Genomic DNA, 17490 nt, shown 5'->3' on the forward strand with positions numbered 1-17490 from the left:
TCACTGATGTTTTAGCCTGGTTTACTAGGCACCGTCAGCTGGAGAGTTAGGTGTATTTACTTGGCCTGATGTTTGTCCAGTCAGGGTATTCATACTGACCAGTTGACATAACTGTCATTTAGAACCAAGTGCAGCCAGTATTTAAGGGATATTATTGGAGGATTTAGGGAAAGTGCAGGGGGAATTGGAGGTAACGTTTGGAACATGTAGTAAACTTCATTTGTTCCATTGTTCATGAGACAATGTAGAGGTAGAAAACCATCAAATGGAGCAATAGGGATTCAAGTGGGATTAATTATTTTTTCCTTCTCTCTCCCGGCCTGTTTTCTACAAAACTGAATTAAAAATTGACCGACACAGGCATATTGACATTTATTTTACAATTTAGCCTTAGTCATTATCAACATTTGAAATAAAAAAGTGTCACATATTAAGATAGTTTGCTTTTATTTTTGCTAAAATACTGTATATAAATGTTAAAGTATAACCTCTACGTTTCTCAATCAAATTGCCTGTAAAGCAGGAGTTAAATCCCTCCTCACTCAAGCACTACAGCTAGATGCCTAAAGTTTGGGTAGGATCGATCAGTCAGTTGTGGTACTACTGGTCCTTGGATGTCTCAGTTGAGTTAAATCTGTCAGTTCTACCACCAAAAAATATTTATTGTAGCATTGATTCTGAGACATTTCCTAGAAAAAAATATCCCCCTAGCCCCTCTGTGCACCTGTATGGTCTGTTCCGCTGCTGACAGCGTGAGCTGATGGCTGTCCTTTGGGTTGGGCTGGTTCTGAAGGCGGTCTGTCCCCTCCCGCTCGTCTCATCTCCTGTCCCTTGCCCACGCCACCACCTTCTTTGTGCTGCCCCAGAGTCTGTGCAGCAGCGTGGTGAGCAGGTCAGCCTTCTCCTAACGCGACAGCGTCACAGTTCTCGGCTACAGGCGTTTTCTCTATTTGTTTCTCTGCCTGGATGCAAAATTTGTTGTACTAATAGAAGAGAAATGGTGATTCAGAGAGAGGAGCAAGACAACTGAAGCAAGCCTGCTGCATCTGACGAGTCTCTGGCTTGTGTGAATTAATGTGTTCATTACACAGCTAAGGGGATACCTAGTGAGATTCTGCGTGTTTGCAAAGTCTTCTCATGCTAAAAATCGCATGATCAGAAACTGTTGAGTGATGTTTAATTTAAATCAGTACTGCACTGTTCTTGTGATTCTTCACTCTGTAATCTTGGCAAAACGTTAGGAGTGACACTGAGCGCAAGTACAGAGAATATGGACTAACATGATTACACTACTGTCTTTTGATATCTTATAGCCTCTTGTTCATAAGCTGAGAGTGACAGATGGCGACAATTGAATTTTTCAAGGCTGTTCTGTGGCACAGCTATGAGTGAAGCTCTAGGAGAGATTTGTGCAGTATATCAGCTGGATTTGAGTAGTGTTTTCTGGCAATAAAAAATAATTAGAACTGAAAATCTATGGATTATATTCCAAATTCTGGAAAAGGTACTCCATTCTTACAGATCCTTTTGCCATCATTGTTTTTTTCCCCCTCTTTGAAGCAATTCAGAGAGTGTGCACCTTCAGAAAAGGAAAAGAGTGTCATGATTGTATATAATGTTGGAAGGCCAGAGATGCAAAGGGGATTAAGACATTGCTTGTTACACAAAAATAAAGGGATTTACATACTCAAAGATAAGGGGAAAGTTGCATTAAAATTCTTGATAAAGAATTATAGAATCATTTAGGTTGGAACAGACCCTTAAGATCATTGAGTCAAACTGTAAACCTAACGCTGCTGAGTTCACCACTAAACTATGTCCCTAAGCACCATGTCTACATGTCTTTTAAATGCCCCCAGGGATGGTGACTCAAACAAGATAAGCAATAACATAAAAAGAAAAAAAAAAAAAAGCCAAAATCATTTCACTTAGCAATTATTGTGGAAGAGCTACATCTTTGTACTTTTTTTCATGTAGAATGGTTTAGATCCTAATTAGAGTAGCTTCTGATAACTGCAGTGAGAGGGATATGGGAAATATATTCCTAAGAAATTGAGCACTTAAGTTTCAACATGGCAGCATGTTGGTGATTTGTCAAGTTGTAACCATCGTAAGTTTTGTTTGCTCTTTATTTGTGGCAAAAGTTCTGGTATCTCTGAACATATGCCTACTTGACTTGAGCAATTAATACTCACATACAGCAGTTGAAGTTCGCCATCGTGGGCTGTTCACCTTTCTGTGCTCCTAGACAAGCAGCATGTTCTCTCTTGAGCAGCTGTAGTTCATGGCCCAGGTAATTAATAGTCACTGAGATGAACTCGAGTGGTGGGCTGCAGCAGCTGATGTATTCCTGAGAACAGGCCTGATCTGAAGCTCGTAACCCTGACCAGAGGGGTGGGTTGGCATTTGGAGATGGTAGCCACCTCAGCTGCTACCATTGAGCCTAGCAGAGATTGCAAATGAGTCTTTTTAAACAGTTGAGAGGCAGTTGCAAAAAGTTGATTGAGAGCACTCAAACAAGTGGTTGCTTTCAAAGCTGATCTTTTTTTTCTTTTTTTTTTTTCTCTCTGATGATTATTTTACTTAGGATATAGAATTCTAGGAGCAGACAGCTTAGGTGATTTCCTGTACCATCTTGGTAGCAAGAGGACTTCAAGCTTTATTATCCTCATACTTTACAGTATCTTTTCTTGTATTTCCTCATCTGAAGTATGGCACTCAAATTTAATACTGTTGCAGCAAACGTGAATAAAATCACTCGTTTGGGTATATAAAACATGAACATTACCTAAATTACTTTGCGTTTGCTGAACCTTCAGAAATACTTTCGTTTGCTCTCTGTTATTTTTGAAGGTTTGCTTTTCAGCTGTTTCTGTTTTCTTCAGCATTGACTTACATGTAGTTTCACTACACAAAAGGAAAAACTAAATTTTATTTTTATTACTTACAGTATTTAAACTTTTGAAGCCATGGGAGTAAAGGTCCAGAGACCTCGTTGCTTTTTTGACATAGCCATCAACAATGTACCTGGTAAGAAAATTAAAATACCAATTCAGTAACATGATATTCATATAAGATACAGAAGAATAATACAAATACTAGTTAACTTCATAATAAATATGGTGCTTTTTTCCTAGCTGGAAGAGTGGTCTTTGAACTGTTTTCAGATGTGTGTCCAAAGACATGTGAGAATTTTCGCTGCCTTTGCACAGGTTTGTAGATTTTACACTTTTATTTATGATTTTAAATTTTATTTTTAGTTTTTAATGTAATACCATGTTAGCTAGTTTGATGTCTATGTTATTTTTCCTGACATTTTCTTACATATAAAAGTAAGTACGTAAAACGTTGGTTCTTGCTATCTGTAGAGATTTAGCTGATTTCTCATATACATCTGATGTAGAACCAAAGCAGTGGTAGCTTTGGCTTAATATGTTGCAGGGAGTATATACTAATTAACTTTAAATGCGGACACAGTAAGCTGATTTTCTGTTACTAGCATAGATATTACTGTTCACATTATATAACATCATCCAGTCTTGAAGTGCAGCCAATAAGAGGTCAACCATGCAAACTTACTTTTCAGTCTTACGATACTTTGAGGTATTTGAAAGGTATTGCTGGTATTCATTGGGTTTGGGTTGGTTTTTTTTCTTCATTTTTATTTTTCTTTGTTGAAGACGACTGGTCATTTCCAGTTCTATTGAAATTCAGATTATTTCTTGAACAAAATACTGGGAAGATTTTCTCCTGGAAGCATTTCCAAACAGAGTTATTGTCTTGTGGACTGCATGCTTTTGTTGAAAATACTGACAGTTGAGCAAAACTTAAATTTATTAGCACAAGAATAAAATTGTGAATACATAAATAGTATACATGCTTTCTGTCTTCGGCATTTTCTTCTTCATTTCCTTCCAGCTCTGTTGATTTTCAGGTCAAGGCTCCATATCTGTTAATCCTGAATCACTCAGCAGTATTAATATGATCTGGATCAAGTGTGGGTGCATAATTACATTCATGTCAAGTTAGCTAGAACATTTAGTGCACCATTCATGGCGTCTGCAGGAATGTATGTATTATCTGATCTGACATTAAGTTTACTGGCACAAAATCAGATTATCAAAATTTGTTAACAAATTTGAACCTTTAGGTGATTCTTTTTAATGGCTGTGAGTATATTATCATGTGACCATGGCATTCTTGATCTGCTATCAACTGATCAGAAGTTGTATTTATTGCATAAATGTCTTATTCCCTACTACTGCTTTAAATTTTTGACTTTAACTCTTTCAGCAGTATTTCAGGTCAGGAACGAGCATTACTAAGTTCATACTTAGTTGCTGACATTCAAAATCAAATGCTGAACTATTTTGCTGCTTTAAGAGTAGTGAGGAAAATATATGGGCAGAGTGTTTGTGATATTATCAGCAAATTAATTCAAATTTTGATTTTATTTTCCTTACTCATGTTTTTTTTCAGGCAGTTTTGAAAAGTATATGCTCATTTATTAAAATAGGGTTCAACAGCTTTGTGTTTTGCTGGCATACCTACGTTAGGCGTATGCCAAGTTAGTGAAACAGATACAGCTTCACATTTATCAGAAGTGTCCTATCAAAAGTGTTTTTTCTAGCTATTCAGATACCTGTAACAGTATGGTGCCTCCACATGTAAGTTCAGAGGCAACTGCCCTTGACAAAAGCTGCCAATTTAGTAGCTCAGAATAAGGTTATAGGAAGATACAGTCTCATGGTTTGCCAGCACTGAGAGGAAGAGATCCTTCTCCTTCCAACATACTCCTACTGATTACTGTTACCTTGAGGTTGCCTCTGCCGATTACAGGACCCACGATGAGCCATTCATCTTGCTAACTCAGCAGAAACCTTATCTATTTGAGGGTAGGAGGGAGAGTAGATAGTGTTGTAGCTGCAGCAGAGCCTGCTTACGGGTCTTCAGCACCAGAACTGATTTAAGGGAGGAAGATGGTAGTTGTAATCAGGAGGGGGGGAGGGAAACAAGATTCCTTCCTTCTCCTTCCCCCTGCCTCTTTGTTATGAGTTTTTATGGTACCTTAACTTTGCCATGTTGTAACTGAAGATCTGTTTCTTGCATGCTTCTGAGCAATGCCAGTGATCTTAAACCTAAACTGGCTGTTTAATTTCAGTCAATCTGCATGGAAGAGACCAGAGTTGTATACTAATGTCAGTAAGGAGTTCTTCAGGTGTAACTGTAGAGATGGAAAGTAGTTTCTGCTCTGCTTTCTTAAATGCTAGTTTCTTTCATCTTGGTATTACAGTTGTCTACCTCACAAGCTAATTTTTCAGAGTTTAGCAGATGATTTTGATTAAGAGCTTATGTAGCACTTTTTTGTAGTGGAGATTCTGCAGGTACTGAGAGTAATTTTGGTGTTTGTTCCTTCTCCTTTAGGTGAAAAGGGTACAGGAAAATCCACCCAAAAGCCATTGCATTACAAAAGTTGTCTGTTTCACAGGGTCGTGAAAGATTTTATGATCCAAGGAGGTGACTTCAGCGAAGGTAGGATGTGAATCTTGGAAGAAAACTTTAATGCTGATGTGAGAGAATATTGCAGGAGTTCTATGTAGCATCACTTCCTTATATTAATTATTCTGTAACTGCTTTTTTCCCTTTTTTCTGTGTAAGAACCTTAACAGGTAAACATATATTAATATAAATTATACATGCGTGTGCACACACAAACGCTTTGCTCCGTGAACTCAGTATTCAGAGTACTGGGTACTTTCCATTGCAAGGTTTAAATGTGAGGGTAAAATATCCTATCTGCAGCTAAGAAATAAAGAAAAAAGGGAGAATATAGCAGAATGTATGGGAGAATACTTTCTTGGTTTCTAAGTTTGCTTTGAAACTACAAAGATGCATCTTGATCTTCTTTGTATATCTTGAAGAGTAATGTCAGTCACTTGAATGCAGTTGGATCAGTATTTCATATTATGAAGCACTTTCCACATAACGTGACTTTTAATCATTACTTTAAGTAACTGTTACTTTTCCTCTTTCAAGGAAATGGCAGGGGAGGAGAATCCATTTATGGTGGCTTTTTTGAAGGTAAGAATTTTATCAGTCTACTCTATTTTGGTGTTACTGTAAGCAATCACCTTTATATTCTGTAGTCTCTGTTCCGTAAACCTGAACTCTGTTGTTTTTGCGAAGATTTTATCTGGTCTCAGAGGCCTTTGACTGTCCAGTTTAGGTTATTTTATTTTACTTTTAAGATAGTTTGATGATTTTGTCTGGGATAGCTAATTTTCATCATAGTAGCTAGTATGGGGCTGTGTTTTGGATTTGTGCTGAAAACAATGTTGATAATGCAGAGATGTTTTTGTTATTGCTGAGCAGCGCTTACACAGAGGCAAGGCCTTTTATGGGCCTTACCCCACCCCACCAGCAAGTGGACTGGGGGTGCACAAGAAGTTGGGAGGGGACACAGCTGGGACAGCTGACTCCAACTGACAAAAGGGTGATTCCCTGCCATATGATGTTGTGCTCAGCATATAAAGCTCGGGGAGAAGAAGGAGGGGAGGACGCATTTCAGAGTTACAGTGTTTGTCTTCCCAAGTAACGGTTACGTGTGTTGGAACCCTGCTTTTATGGAGATGGCTGAACACCTGCCTGTTGATGGGAACCCAAAAGGAATTAACGATAAGGGGCCCATCAGTTTTCTCACAGTCCTGGTTCTTTTTCAGTCAGTGTTGCAGAAGAAGCACCTCTTCTGCACTCCAGTGTTTCTCAGCCTGTTTGTCCAAAATGTAGTGGAGCATCTCAGTGTTGCTTGGAGCAGCTTTTTGTATTACACCTAAACCCACGTGATGGCTAGCTGCCACCAGTAGGAGTGGTTATACTCCTCTTTCCTCCCTGCCACTTTTCTTTTAACATTGGTTCTTGTCTGAGCTTGCAGCAAGCAATCAAAAGAATTATTCTCTATTTTAGTAGGGTCAGGCTGAATTTTTGTATCGGACTTTGAGTTGACTCAACAGTTTGCAACTGCCAAAAGAGGGAGGAGGTCTTACCTTGCACTGACTCACATTCAGATCAAACTTTCAGCTGATTCAGCTTGCCAAAATGCCTGAAGACTGTTGCAGTAAAAAAAATGTATTTATTTCCATTTAGTGAGTGGACCCAATTCAATAATTTGGCAAGCATCCAAATCAACACAGATGAGTAGCTGGGTTTGAGGAAATGTGTGGTTGGGGGAGATGGAAGAAGAAGCAAAACCCCTACCCGCCTTCTGGTAGTTGCAAGTTGGCTGTTCAACTCAACCACAGTATGAAATGGAATTCATGGGAGTTTTTGCTTTTGTGGATCCCTTAACCAAGTCGCCATAGGATTAGATTGACACTTGATGCTATGCCAGATAGCAGTTGTACAGGTGCCTGGAGAGGGAGTGGAACTGTCCCTTTCACTGCCAGTGACACTGTGTGATGTGAAACAACAGCCTTACATATAGCGTGTTTTTCTTTGTTAATGCTTGCTCCTGACATCTGTATCTAAACAATATTGAGCAAACTTCCTCTGTCTGAAGTTTGGGTCCTCATCAGCCTTTATGCTGTTTTGGGAAACGAATGAGATAGGATAATCTCTTATAGATGTCTTAAATGAAGAATAGTGATTAAATTTCAGTTTCATTGGGATTTAGTTTGAACTGTTACAATGATTTGCCATCAGAAGTAGGATTCATTCAAGTTAAACTTATTTTTGTAATGTTCAGCTTGATAAGTTCATCTGTGTGTCTGACAGACAAACAGAAGTTGTTTGGGATTGCTATCAAACTGGATATCCATGTGTATTAAAAAATAATAAAACAGCAAAACTCCCTGAAAATGAGAGGTTTCTTAATAGTTAGTGCACAGCTAAAAAACTCCTGCTCCAAAGAGTCAATGATCAGTATGTGCAGAACAACTTAAAGAGCAACAACTTAAAATGATGAGGTCTCTGCTAATGTTGGTAGGAAGCAAATCTCTTGGACAACAATACTCAATTTTTTAGTCTTTTCTCAGGCTATAAACTGGTAATTCATATTTCTCCTTATTAAATTGCATTATGTAGAGTGGAAGGAATAATATATTTAAAAAGTAGTTATTTTCTTGAATCTATTTTTAATACAACTTTTTATTGAAGTGACTAGCATATTTATTTGATAAGGATGAGTTTACTTAGATTATAACATTTACCTAAGCATATGAGGTATATTTGAAGTAATTGAAAACACTTTCTTTAGATGAAAGCTTTGCTGTAAAGCACAACAAAGAATTTCTCCTCTCAATGGCCAACCGAGGGAAAGATACAAATGGTTCACAGTTCTTTATGTAAGTATTGTGCTCTCCTGAAATGGGTGTGGTGTTTGCCATTTGTAAGCTGTAAAAGTAATCCTTTTGAATATTGAAGGATTGAATATTGAAAATACTGAAGACTAGCTCCTCCTGTGCAGACCCGAAGTTGATGTTTTTTCACAGTTGCATAGAAGTAGCCATTTTTCTAATGCGCTGGCTGGCCCAGCCCAAACCATGACAGCTGTTTAGGCAGCCTATTTTTATCACTTTTGTGTTTAGTGCTTATTGCCTGTGCAGAAGAGCTTTTGATAGTTTTCAGGAGCTGTGTTTTAACTTGGGCAATACAGCAAACCTGCTAGTTCCTTGTTGGACTCTTATCACTTTCTTCTAGTAAGTGTTGTCTGGAAGGAAGCAAAACAGCTCTGGGGCACCTCAAAAGTAGTAGAGGGTTGTTGGTTTTTGGTTTTTTTTGTCACAATATAACTTTCCAGTGTAGTCTCATTTGCAGTTAAAACTTAAATTCTTAAAATCCATTGCAGTAGACGCTTGTTAAATCTAATTTATCTACAGAGAACTTTATTGAAATACATCACTTACACATGTTTCATGACCCTAATTAACATGGTGGGTTGTGGATGCCACTTATCATTAGACCCTTATTTCGGAATTTTTGACTGATCATTACTGTAATTATCCGTGTTTTTTACTTCTGCCATGGCTGACATCCATATGCCTTAGTAATGCTAATGTAGAGGAGAGCTGAGAGAAAATCAGTTCTACTTCTCTGTGAAGTAATCTGTACATACAGGTATTTTTTTCTTCCTTTGATTTCTGATTATTTTCTAATGTATAGAAGGTTATTTGCAGTTTTCCTGCTCTAAGACAGTTGCCTTAATTTTTATATCTGTTCCTGATAGTAGTTATATAATTTAATAAATAGAATACTTATTGTATCGTATATGAGGATGCTGTCTAAAAATTTATGTGCACTTTTGTTTGTTCAGTAAAATGTGATTATCAAAGCAAAGAATTGAACAGGTAATTGTTGTGATTTGGGTGCCAGGAGGAGCTGTGCTTACCGGTACTGGGCTGGATGCTGAACGGTAGAAGAGGCTCAACTGAAAAGTAAAATTACTGAACAGAAAATTGGTTCAGTTTTACCTCAAACCAGGACAGTAGTTTAATGATTAAAACATTTAATACTTTTAACTGCACACAAACTTAGAATAATATATATTAGTTTTATTCAATTTCATTAGTTCACTCAAAATAACTTTCACCTTCATATATGTATATGACGTGCTTCAAATGCTGACTGCTTTCCACTAATACTGACTTTGTTTTTTTCTTTAAATTAAAATCTGGAAACAACAGAACAACTAAACCTACACCTCACTTAGATGGGTAAGTATCTCTTATCTTCTTATGTTTGTTTGGGAAGTGCCTTGAGAAAATTAAGTACTAAGAATTCTTATTTTTATTTAAATTCTTCAGACATCATGTTGTTTTTGGACAAGTCATCTCAGGTCAGGAAGTTGTGAGAGAAATAGAAAACCAGAAAACAGATGCATCTAGTAAACCATATGCTGAAGTACGCATACTGAGTTGTGGAGAGTTAATTCCAAAATCCAAAGGTAAAGTTGAACTGTACATTTTCATAGATGCAGACTATGAGGTAATTTTTCTCACTTTCTTCCCTGTTGGTTGCTTATAAAAATACTTAGAAACTTACTTGTGATGGATGGAGGCGCAGTTGGTGAAAAGGTAAATAGCATTGCAGTACTGTTTGTCTTCTAAAAAACTTAAAAGGTGTTGATGCATAAGATATTAAAGAAAGATCATATATGCTTTCTTCAAAGCTTCTCCTGTCTTGGATTCCCTTGCACTAGCTATATTTTACTACAAAGCTGGCAAGCACTTGTCCCATAGAAAGTAGAGTGCTATGTTAAGAGATTGATAGAAGTCTGACTTTATTTGATAACTGCTGCTTTCTTTGCAGGTATTGAACTTATTTCATGATTCTTTCAGGTAAATCTTCAGAACAGGCACTTACAAGTAGAAAAGCTTGGAATTGCCATTTAGCAGATATCCTTTTTAAGTTACTGTGAACTATAAACAGCAATGTGACAGAGCCTGCCTTTCTTTCTGGAAGGGGTGCTCTGCTCTGTCATCCCAGAGCTGAAGAGATTGGATTCTGCTTCTCTTACAAAATAAGGCTCAATCTAAGATGTTGCTGTGGCTCTGGAGAACCTCATTAGAAGGAAACCCAGGATGCATGTTTGGTAGGAGCTATGATAGCGATCGTCATGCTTTTTCATTTGTGGCACCTTCTGCTGACACATACTGTGCAGGGTTGCACCAAGGATATTGAAGCACAAGACAAGAATAATTGTTTCTTTGTACTAAGGAAAATATAGGCATTCAAACTTGAGCTTCTTAGTTTTCCTCTCCTTTTTGATGCAGTTCTGTGTTCATCTGTTGTGATGTCTAGCAGCATGACTTTGGAGTCTGAAGTGATGTCTTCAATACCTCAGAATTCCAAGCAGAGTTGTCTTATGGCTACTGACTTCTCAAAGGTTCTAGAACTTCTTAGATTCACTCATAAGTCACCCTGTGTGTTAGGACATAATTCTATATTTCTGGACAGTACTCAGGAGCATGGTATCTGTTAGAAAATGCACAGGGGATGTAGGTTAGACAATAAAATAAAACAATACAGATACAGAATGGGTGAAGCTAGTGGGTGAGATACTTTCTCAGTATATATGTTTTCCTTCATTTGCCACACTTTTTTTAGTCCAGTCTAGAACACTTGAAATTGAATGACCAAATGAAAATTTTGGCACTGAGCAGTCTGGTGACTTAAAGCCATTAGGCAGGGCTTTAAAGTACTTGTCATCAAAAGAGTCAATAAAATAAATGCAAAATGTTTTTTTCCTTTAAAGTTTCCTTAAAAATGTTTCTCTTTCCTAAAAGAGAACAGGCTTCTGGAGAGATCTGACTGTCTGGTCCTACCTACTTGTCTGTGTCCTTGTATCTGTTTGCCTCAGTACTGCCGGGATCCTGGAGACTGCTTCCTGTAGCTGGTCTGCTGTGGCACGGAGGGAAATTGGTGCCAGGGCGATGGGTAGCCCACTCACCTGACTATAAGGCACAGTACTAGATAGTGGCGGGCAGCCGGAGTGTTTGCAGAACAAGAGGCCTCAGGCACCAGGATCAGGCAAGTGCAGGGCAGAGCTGGGGAGATGCAGGCCCTTAATGGGCACTAATGCAGAGCCAGCCTGATGAGGGTGCTGCCTGACAGACCATGACAGAGATCGTGGTGAGTGGAGAATCCTGCCATTGAAAGGGAAAGGCCATCCGTAGGACCCGCAACGGGAAATCTGCTGCTACTGTGAGATGTGATAGTATGGCTGGAACTGTTTGCTAAAAGCACAGCATGGAACCACTGATGAGCTATGCTGACCTGAGGCAGTGGAGACAGGGAGGAACAGTTTGTCATCACATCAGCAGAAGAAAATTTGCCAAGCTGCAGTCCAAAGCTGAGAAGTGGAGCAGGAGAGGCCCTTGGACCTGTCAATATATGGAAGAGGCCAGGGAATCCAGATAGGATGAGCAGTTTCTGGGAGGCGAGCAGTGTCATGGAAGATCATCAACAGCGAGTCATTCAACTGTTTGTAGCACATTACTGCATTATAGCAAAAGGGAACTGATGCTTTGAAATGAGAGGCAGTTACCAGAAGACACTGCTTCTAAGAATTTGCTGTTAAGACAAAGCAATGAGGTTGCCAGTGAGGGAACTATAACGGCGAATTCAGTGGGAGGGTACATGATGATAGCAAGGGAGACTTAAAGTAAAATATTTATTGCATGAGCTTTCCTGGTAGGCAACACAAAGGAAGGAATTGGAAAAGTCTTTATGGAATTAAAATAGAACCGATTCTTCTTGGATTCAGCAGGGAGGCCAAAATGGCACTAGCAGAAGGAATCACTGTAGAAGTTACATGTTTGGTATGAACGTTTTCCTCTTAGGTTAAAGTTGAGGAAAGATTATCAGATTTTTGGGTTATCATGGTGAATATCCAGATGAAGTGCTTTATGAAGGAAGCAAATCTGTCTCTTTGTATAGAAGAATCATATTTATTTAGGGATGAGTGGATGATGACTTGACTGAGCTAACTTACTGGATGCTATGTGAACTGAATGATGCAGCAGTCACAATTACAATATTGCAGAGGCCTAGATCAGAAGCTTTCACCTGGAATTTGAGAGGATGATCACCTAGAAATGTGGAATGTTTGTCATCTTTTCCTTTGGTTTTTTTTTCTTATCTGTTTATTCCTTAAAGTTGGAGGAGTTAGTGAAAATGAACAAGAGAAGCTAAATTATAAAAGAAGAATCTCTCTGGCCAAGTGGTATTATTTTTAGAAAGTTTTAATGTTCTAGGGAAAATCATGAAAGCTGGGGAGGGGAAGAAGAAAGTTAAGTATTAAGCCAGTATTTAGAAAGGTCGTTGTGGACTAGCTAAACTAGTATAATTCTCAAGAAAAACAGTGGAACAGGTAACATAATATTAGTTTTTTTAAAGGCAAATGGGAGTTTGATACCAATTGACAAAGTTTTGCAAAAGGCCTAGTAAAACAAGGGTGGCTGCATTGTTTGAGATCATGACTTTAGTTAATCAAAGGTATCTGGGTTACAGATAGATTTTCAAGAAGGTAAGATACTGACATCCTGATTCAAAAACAACCAAAAAAATTAAACAGCTATGTGCTTTGGGCAGTTTTTAACAAGAGCCTCTAATAAAGGTTTCTCATGAAAAGTTTATTTCTAGGGGATTCTGCACACAGCAGTGGTAGGCTTGATTCATGATCTTCATTGATGTTATAGATGTTGCTATAGAATCAGTGCTCATAAAAGTGTGCCTTCTGCAATTAAGACAGATTATAGCTGCCTTCATCAAAGAGCAACATTGTAATTAGGTCATTCTATCAGTACAATTTCTGTTAAAAAAATTCTAAGTACAAATAATCAAGCAGTGATGCAAAGTTACACATTTAGGAGTCATGAAATAGCTATGGAATAAGAGCAGTCTCAGAAAGTGGTGATTCTGTTAAGTCACATCTTACCTGGACTTGTGATTTTTGTCTCCTCCTTTTCCTCTTTTCTTACCCGTTCAGTCCCTAGAGTACTAATTTCTTCTGCAAGCTTTTTACACATCATTGTCAGCCCCCTTTCCACAAGCTGTTTGCTATGAACAGTTGTTTCAAACTTTTCTTTTCCAGACTATTTTTTTTCTCCTTTTTTTTTTTTTTTTCCTTCTTTCCCTCTTCCTCTGCCGTTTTGCAGTTGGTTGGTAGGTTACTTCACCACAAAAACATCTGTCCAGAGGCATTTGTGATACAGGATTCCTCACAGTAACAATGTCATCTGATCAGCAGAAGTCAAGTACGGCAGTGTTCCCTAATGCGTATACCTGAGGACTGGATTACTGTGTATAATTTTCATTGTAAAAAAACAGCGAGTCCTTAATCAAGCAGTGAAAGACATAATAGGAACCCATGGCAAATAATTGGAGCAAGACGCATGCAAAATAGTAAAAAAGACCTGATACTCTGAACAGCAGGGTCATTAAACACTGGAAAAAATTATTGGGGAAAATATCTGTCTAAATGTCTTGAAGTAAAGGCACTGTCTTTTTGGAGACTGCTGCAGTCCAACACAGGTTATTGGACTTGTTGTAAAGTAATTATTTGAGCGCCACTGCTGTGAATTACAAGATGAGATCATCTGTTCTGACTTTAGTGCTTGAACCTGACTGCTTTCTGTCCAGATTATTTCTTCATTTCAAGTCTAGGACCCTGAAACCATGGGACTGACGTAAGACTTGCTACAGCCCATGACAAGCTGAGGGTGCTTGGCTATGCCATGCAGTGTGATCATGGGTGTTCATGAAATCTGGCAAATATTATAGGTCACAGTGAATGGAGTAGGAAATGATGTATCTGTTTCAGATGTGGTCATAAGTTGAAACCTGATCCTGAAGGTAATGGGCTGGAGCAGTTGGACTGTAAGTAGAAGCCTGTTTCTGTCTTGCTGACCTTCATGCTGCAGGGTTGGTTTCATTTGTTGTTATGATCTGTAATTGGTCAGCACCAATTGATTCAGTATTCAAAATAGCATTTGCTGCTGGACAGAGAGAGTTAGATGTCACCACAAAGTATATCCAAAACCTCTTGCCAGATATTCTGTCTTTGCTGTGTACATGGTTCTCTGAATAGTTGGTTGTTTGGTTTGGTTTTTTCTTCCCCTTGTCGTTTCACTCCGTCACATGATTTCCCAACTACATCTGCCATTTGCTGCATGTTAGGAATCACATTGTGTTTGTTGAGGTAGTTGCTCGCTAACTCACCTCTGTTTCTATTTATTACTTACTCATTTTAAAGTAGTAACTATAACATACCTAAACTTCATACAAGAATGCAGTTAAAATTGTCAAAGATGGTTTTTGACACACTTAAAACAGATACAGGAGGGAGAAAATACAGCAAATAACTGCCTTTATAGATGCCTTATTCGGACATTTCTGAAATTGAGCTTGGAGACATGTTTTGCCTGAAGGCATGTAGGAAACAGTACAGTGCAATATAGCGTTTTTTTGAATGGGCCAAAAGCTAAAGCATTGAATAGATAAGAAGTATTTGAAAGTGTCTTGGGACTTAGAAGTTAGTTAACTTTTTAATTACTTTTTGTGTTTGTGGTATGTAGAGCTCAAATGAGATTCCTCTTTTTGTTTGGGTCACCAGGCCTATATGACACCAGGCTCCTTTGATTGAAATTACTTTGGAAACTGTTAAGTTTTCTTTCATAAATACATACTTTTTACAGTCAGTGAATGTATATGTATTTATACCATCTAAAACTGATCTAAAGTACTACAGAGACTTTTTATTAAACACAGTGCTTTAATAATGACATTGAGCAAAAGTTTGAGAGAAGATACCTGCTGTCTTGGTCTGGACCAACAAGAGAAGTAAAAAAAATGAGACCTGTCTTTTGGAAGCATTTTGCAAGAAGCTCAAAAAACATCTATTGAGAACCAGCTGATTTCAGTCAGCAGGCTGTCCTAAATGGGTACGACAACTTGCTAGTTCATACTGCACCCAGGAATAAACAGGAAGTACAGAGGATGTGTTTTAGTTGGTTGTCAGGCTTTTGTTAGTCTGTATCAAATGAGGATTGTGAATAAACACATAGAAAACACCATGAAAAAAGTCACTTTAGAAGTCATACAGGAATGACTTGTGTCTGTGATGCTAATCTGAAAAATTAATGCAATTTACTGCAATGGAAGTAAATTTTATCCACTGTTCCTGTGCGGGGATTCAGTAATGTCAGAAGGGAAAAAAAAAAAAAAGTATCCATAAAGAGTATGACCACAAAAAGAGAGGCCAAGATGCCACAATTAGTTGTTTCTGCTGAGATTTTTCTGCACCATGTATCTGCTGCACCGGTACCTGAATTAAGCCCCAGCTAGCATGTTGTCATCCAGATCTCGTTTTATCTCAGCCAGTTCTTTTGGAAGCAAATGTTCTGCATGACTATGAAGAGGAAATCTTTCACCACTATGTATATATCACCGCATTCTGAATGGGAGCCCTGACAGAGTAGGATGCTGGATTGCTACAAAAGAGGTTGGCTTACATAGATGGTGTAATGCTAGCAGCTAATGCTTTGCTGAAGATAAAGAACAATACTGCCTTATTATGGATATTGTCATGAAAACACTGGAACAGTACTGAAGGCTGTTGATAAATCTAGAACATCAGGGCATGGCAGTGTACGGCCAGAAGGTGTTCTGGGCAAGACATGGTACGTGAGAAGATGGATCAACAGCAATAAAATATGACAACTACATATATTTGAGATTGCATTGTTTTACCTTCAATAACTATGTACAGAGCAAAAGGTAATACTAAGAGGACAGGCTGAGCAGTCATAGTCCTGGCTTTGGTAGCTAATGTTTTTCCCTTACCTGTTTTGTGCAGAAGAAGAGCAAGGGATGGGATGTTGCATTTAAACTGCTTGTATGTTGATGTAGGTCAGATAATATCTCTGTAAGCCATGAATTCTTTGGATAGAGCAAGCTATTAAAAGCTTTGCAAAATTGGCTAATACTTTCAGCTAGGATTCATATGCAATTTAAAAATTAATTTCTGTTTCTGATCTGAAGCCCGTTCTAAGGTCTTAACAGGTGTTGCCCTAAAATATGGATTGTTTGCTGTGATGAGGTAACAGGCAGTTTGAACATCAGTATTTATTTTTGGTATATTTTTTTTCTGTTTAGTGGCAGAGGTTCTGTTTCTTCTGTCTGTGGCTGTAGTATATTGTGTAGTGAATGACGGACTATCTTTGCAATTTGCAATGACAAAGTAAAATAATTTTTGATGCTAGAGAAGTCAGCTACAGCAGTCCAAAGACAACCAGTGTGCGCTTCCTGATTTTCTAGATAGAGCTTTTCATTTTCTGGACAATAACCTGATAGGAATTTCATAACATGTTTGAAGAGTATTTATACCATTTAACTGATTTACCTAAAGTGTCATAACTCAGAAGCCTAGACTTTCTTTTGTGAAGTTTTTATAGTACATTTTTTATTGTTTGGTTTGTTGTTTTGTTTTTTTTTCAAATTAGTGTGACTCTGAAATAATACTTACGTCGCTTTTAATAGTTTAAATAGGCCTCAGATCAGTTAAAGGTCATAAAAAGGTGTGTTTGTTCTTGAGTTATTTCCTGTCAGACTAATATCAGATTGCCAGTAAGGGCTGATGTGCAGCGCTACTGCTGCACAAGAAATAGTGAAATGTGTAATTAAGGACTACTCTGCTCTTTAGCAGGGTCCTTTTTCATACTAGATGGTTAGAAAGTTATTTGTATCTTTCTGTTAAAAACAAAAAAAATCCCAAACAAACAAAACAAAACAGAAACCCAAACAATACACAATGAACTGGAGAATTAGGACTTTTCTCTGAGTATGGTTTTACTTAGCAGGAAGGTTGAGCTAAATTCAAGGAGTAATCAGTTTAGTCTGTGTTCTATTTTATATGAAGTCAGGTTAAATCTGAAGCCAAAGAATTTATTTTTTTTTTATAAACACTTTCTAAATAATTTTTAAGTAATTCTTCAT

General features: G+C 37.9%; 1 protein-coding gene across 1 annotated transcript in view; it reads left to right on the top strand.

The window, feature by feature from the left end:
- Positions 1-17490, top strand: part of PPIG (peptidylprolyl isomerase G) — a 28103-nt gene that overhangs the window by 5677 nt on the left and 4936 nt on the right. Inside the window, exons 2-8 of the mRNA XM_074145217.1 lie at positions 2951-3030; positions 3138-3212; positions 5425-5532; positions 6037-6081; positions 8252-8339; positions 9678-9707; positions 9798-9937. Of these exons, the coding sequence (XP_074001318.1) occupies positions 2970-3030; positions 3138-3212; positions 5425-5532; positions 6037-6081; positions 8252-8339; positions 9678-9707; positions 9798-9937 (547 nt within the window). The 5' untranslated portion in view covers positions 2951-2969. The remainder of the gene's footprint in view (positions 1-2950; positions 3031-3137; positions 3213-5424; positions 5533-6036; positions 6082-8251; positions 8340-9677; positions 9708-9797; positions 9938-17490) is intronic.

Source organism: Numenius arquata, chromosome 3 (genome assembly GCF_964106895.1).
Source record: "Numenius arquata chromosome 3, bNumArq3.hap1.1, whole genome shotgun sequence".
Lineage (NCBI taxonomy): Eukaryota > Metazoa > Chordata > Aves > Charadriiformes > Scolopacidae > Numenius > Numenius arquata.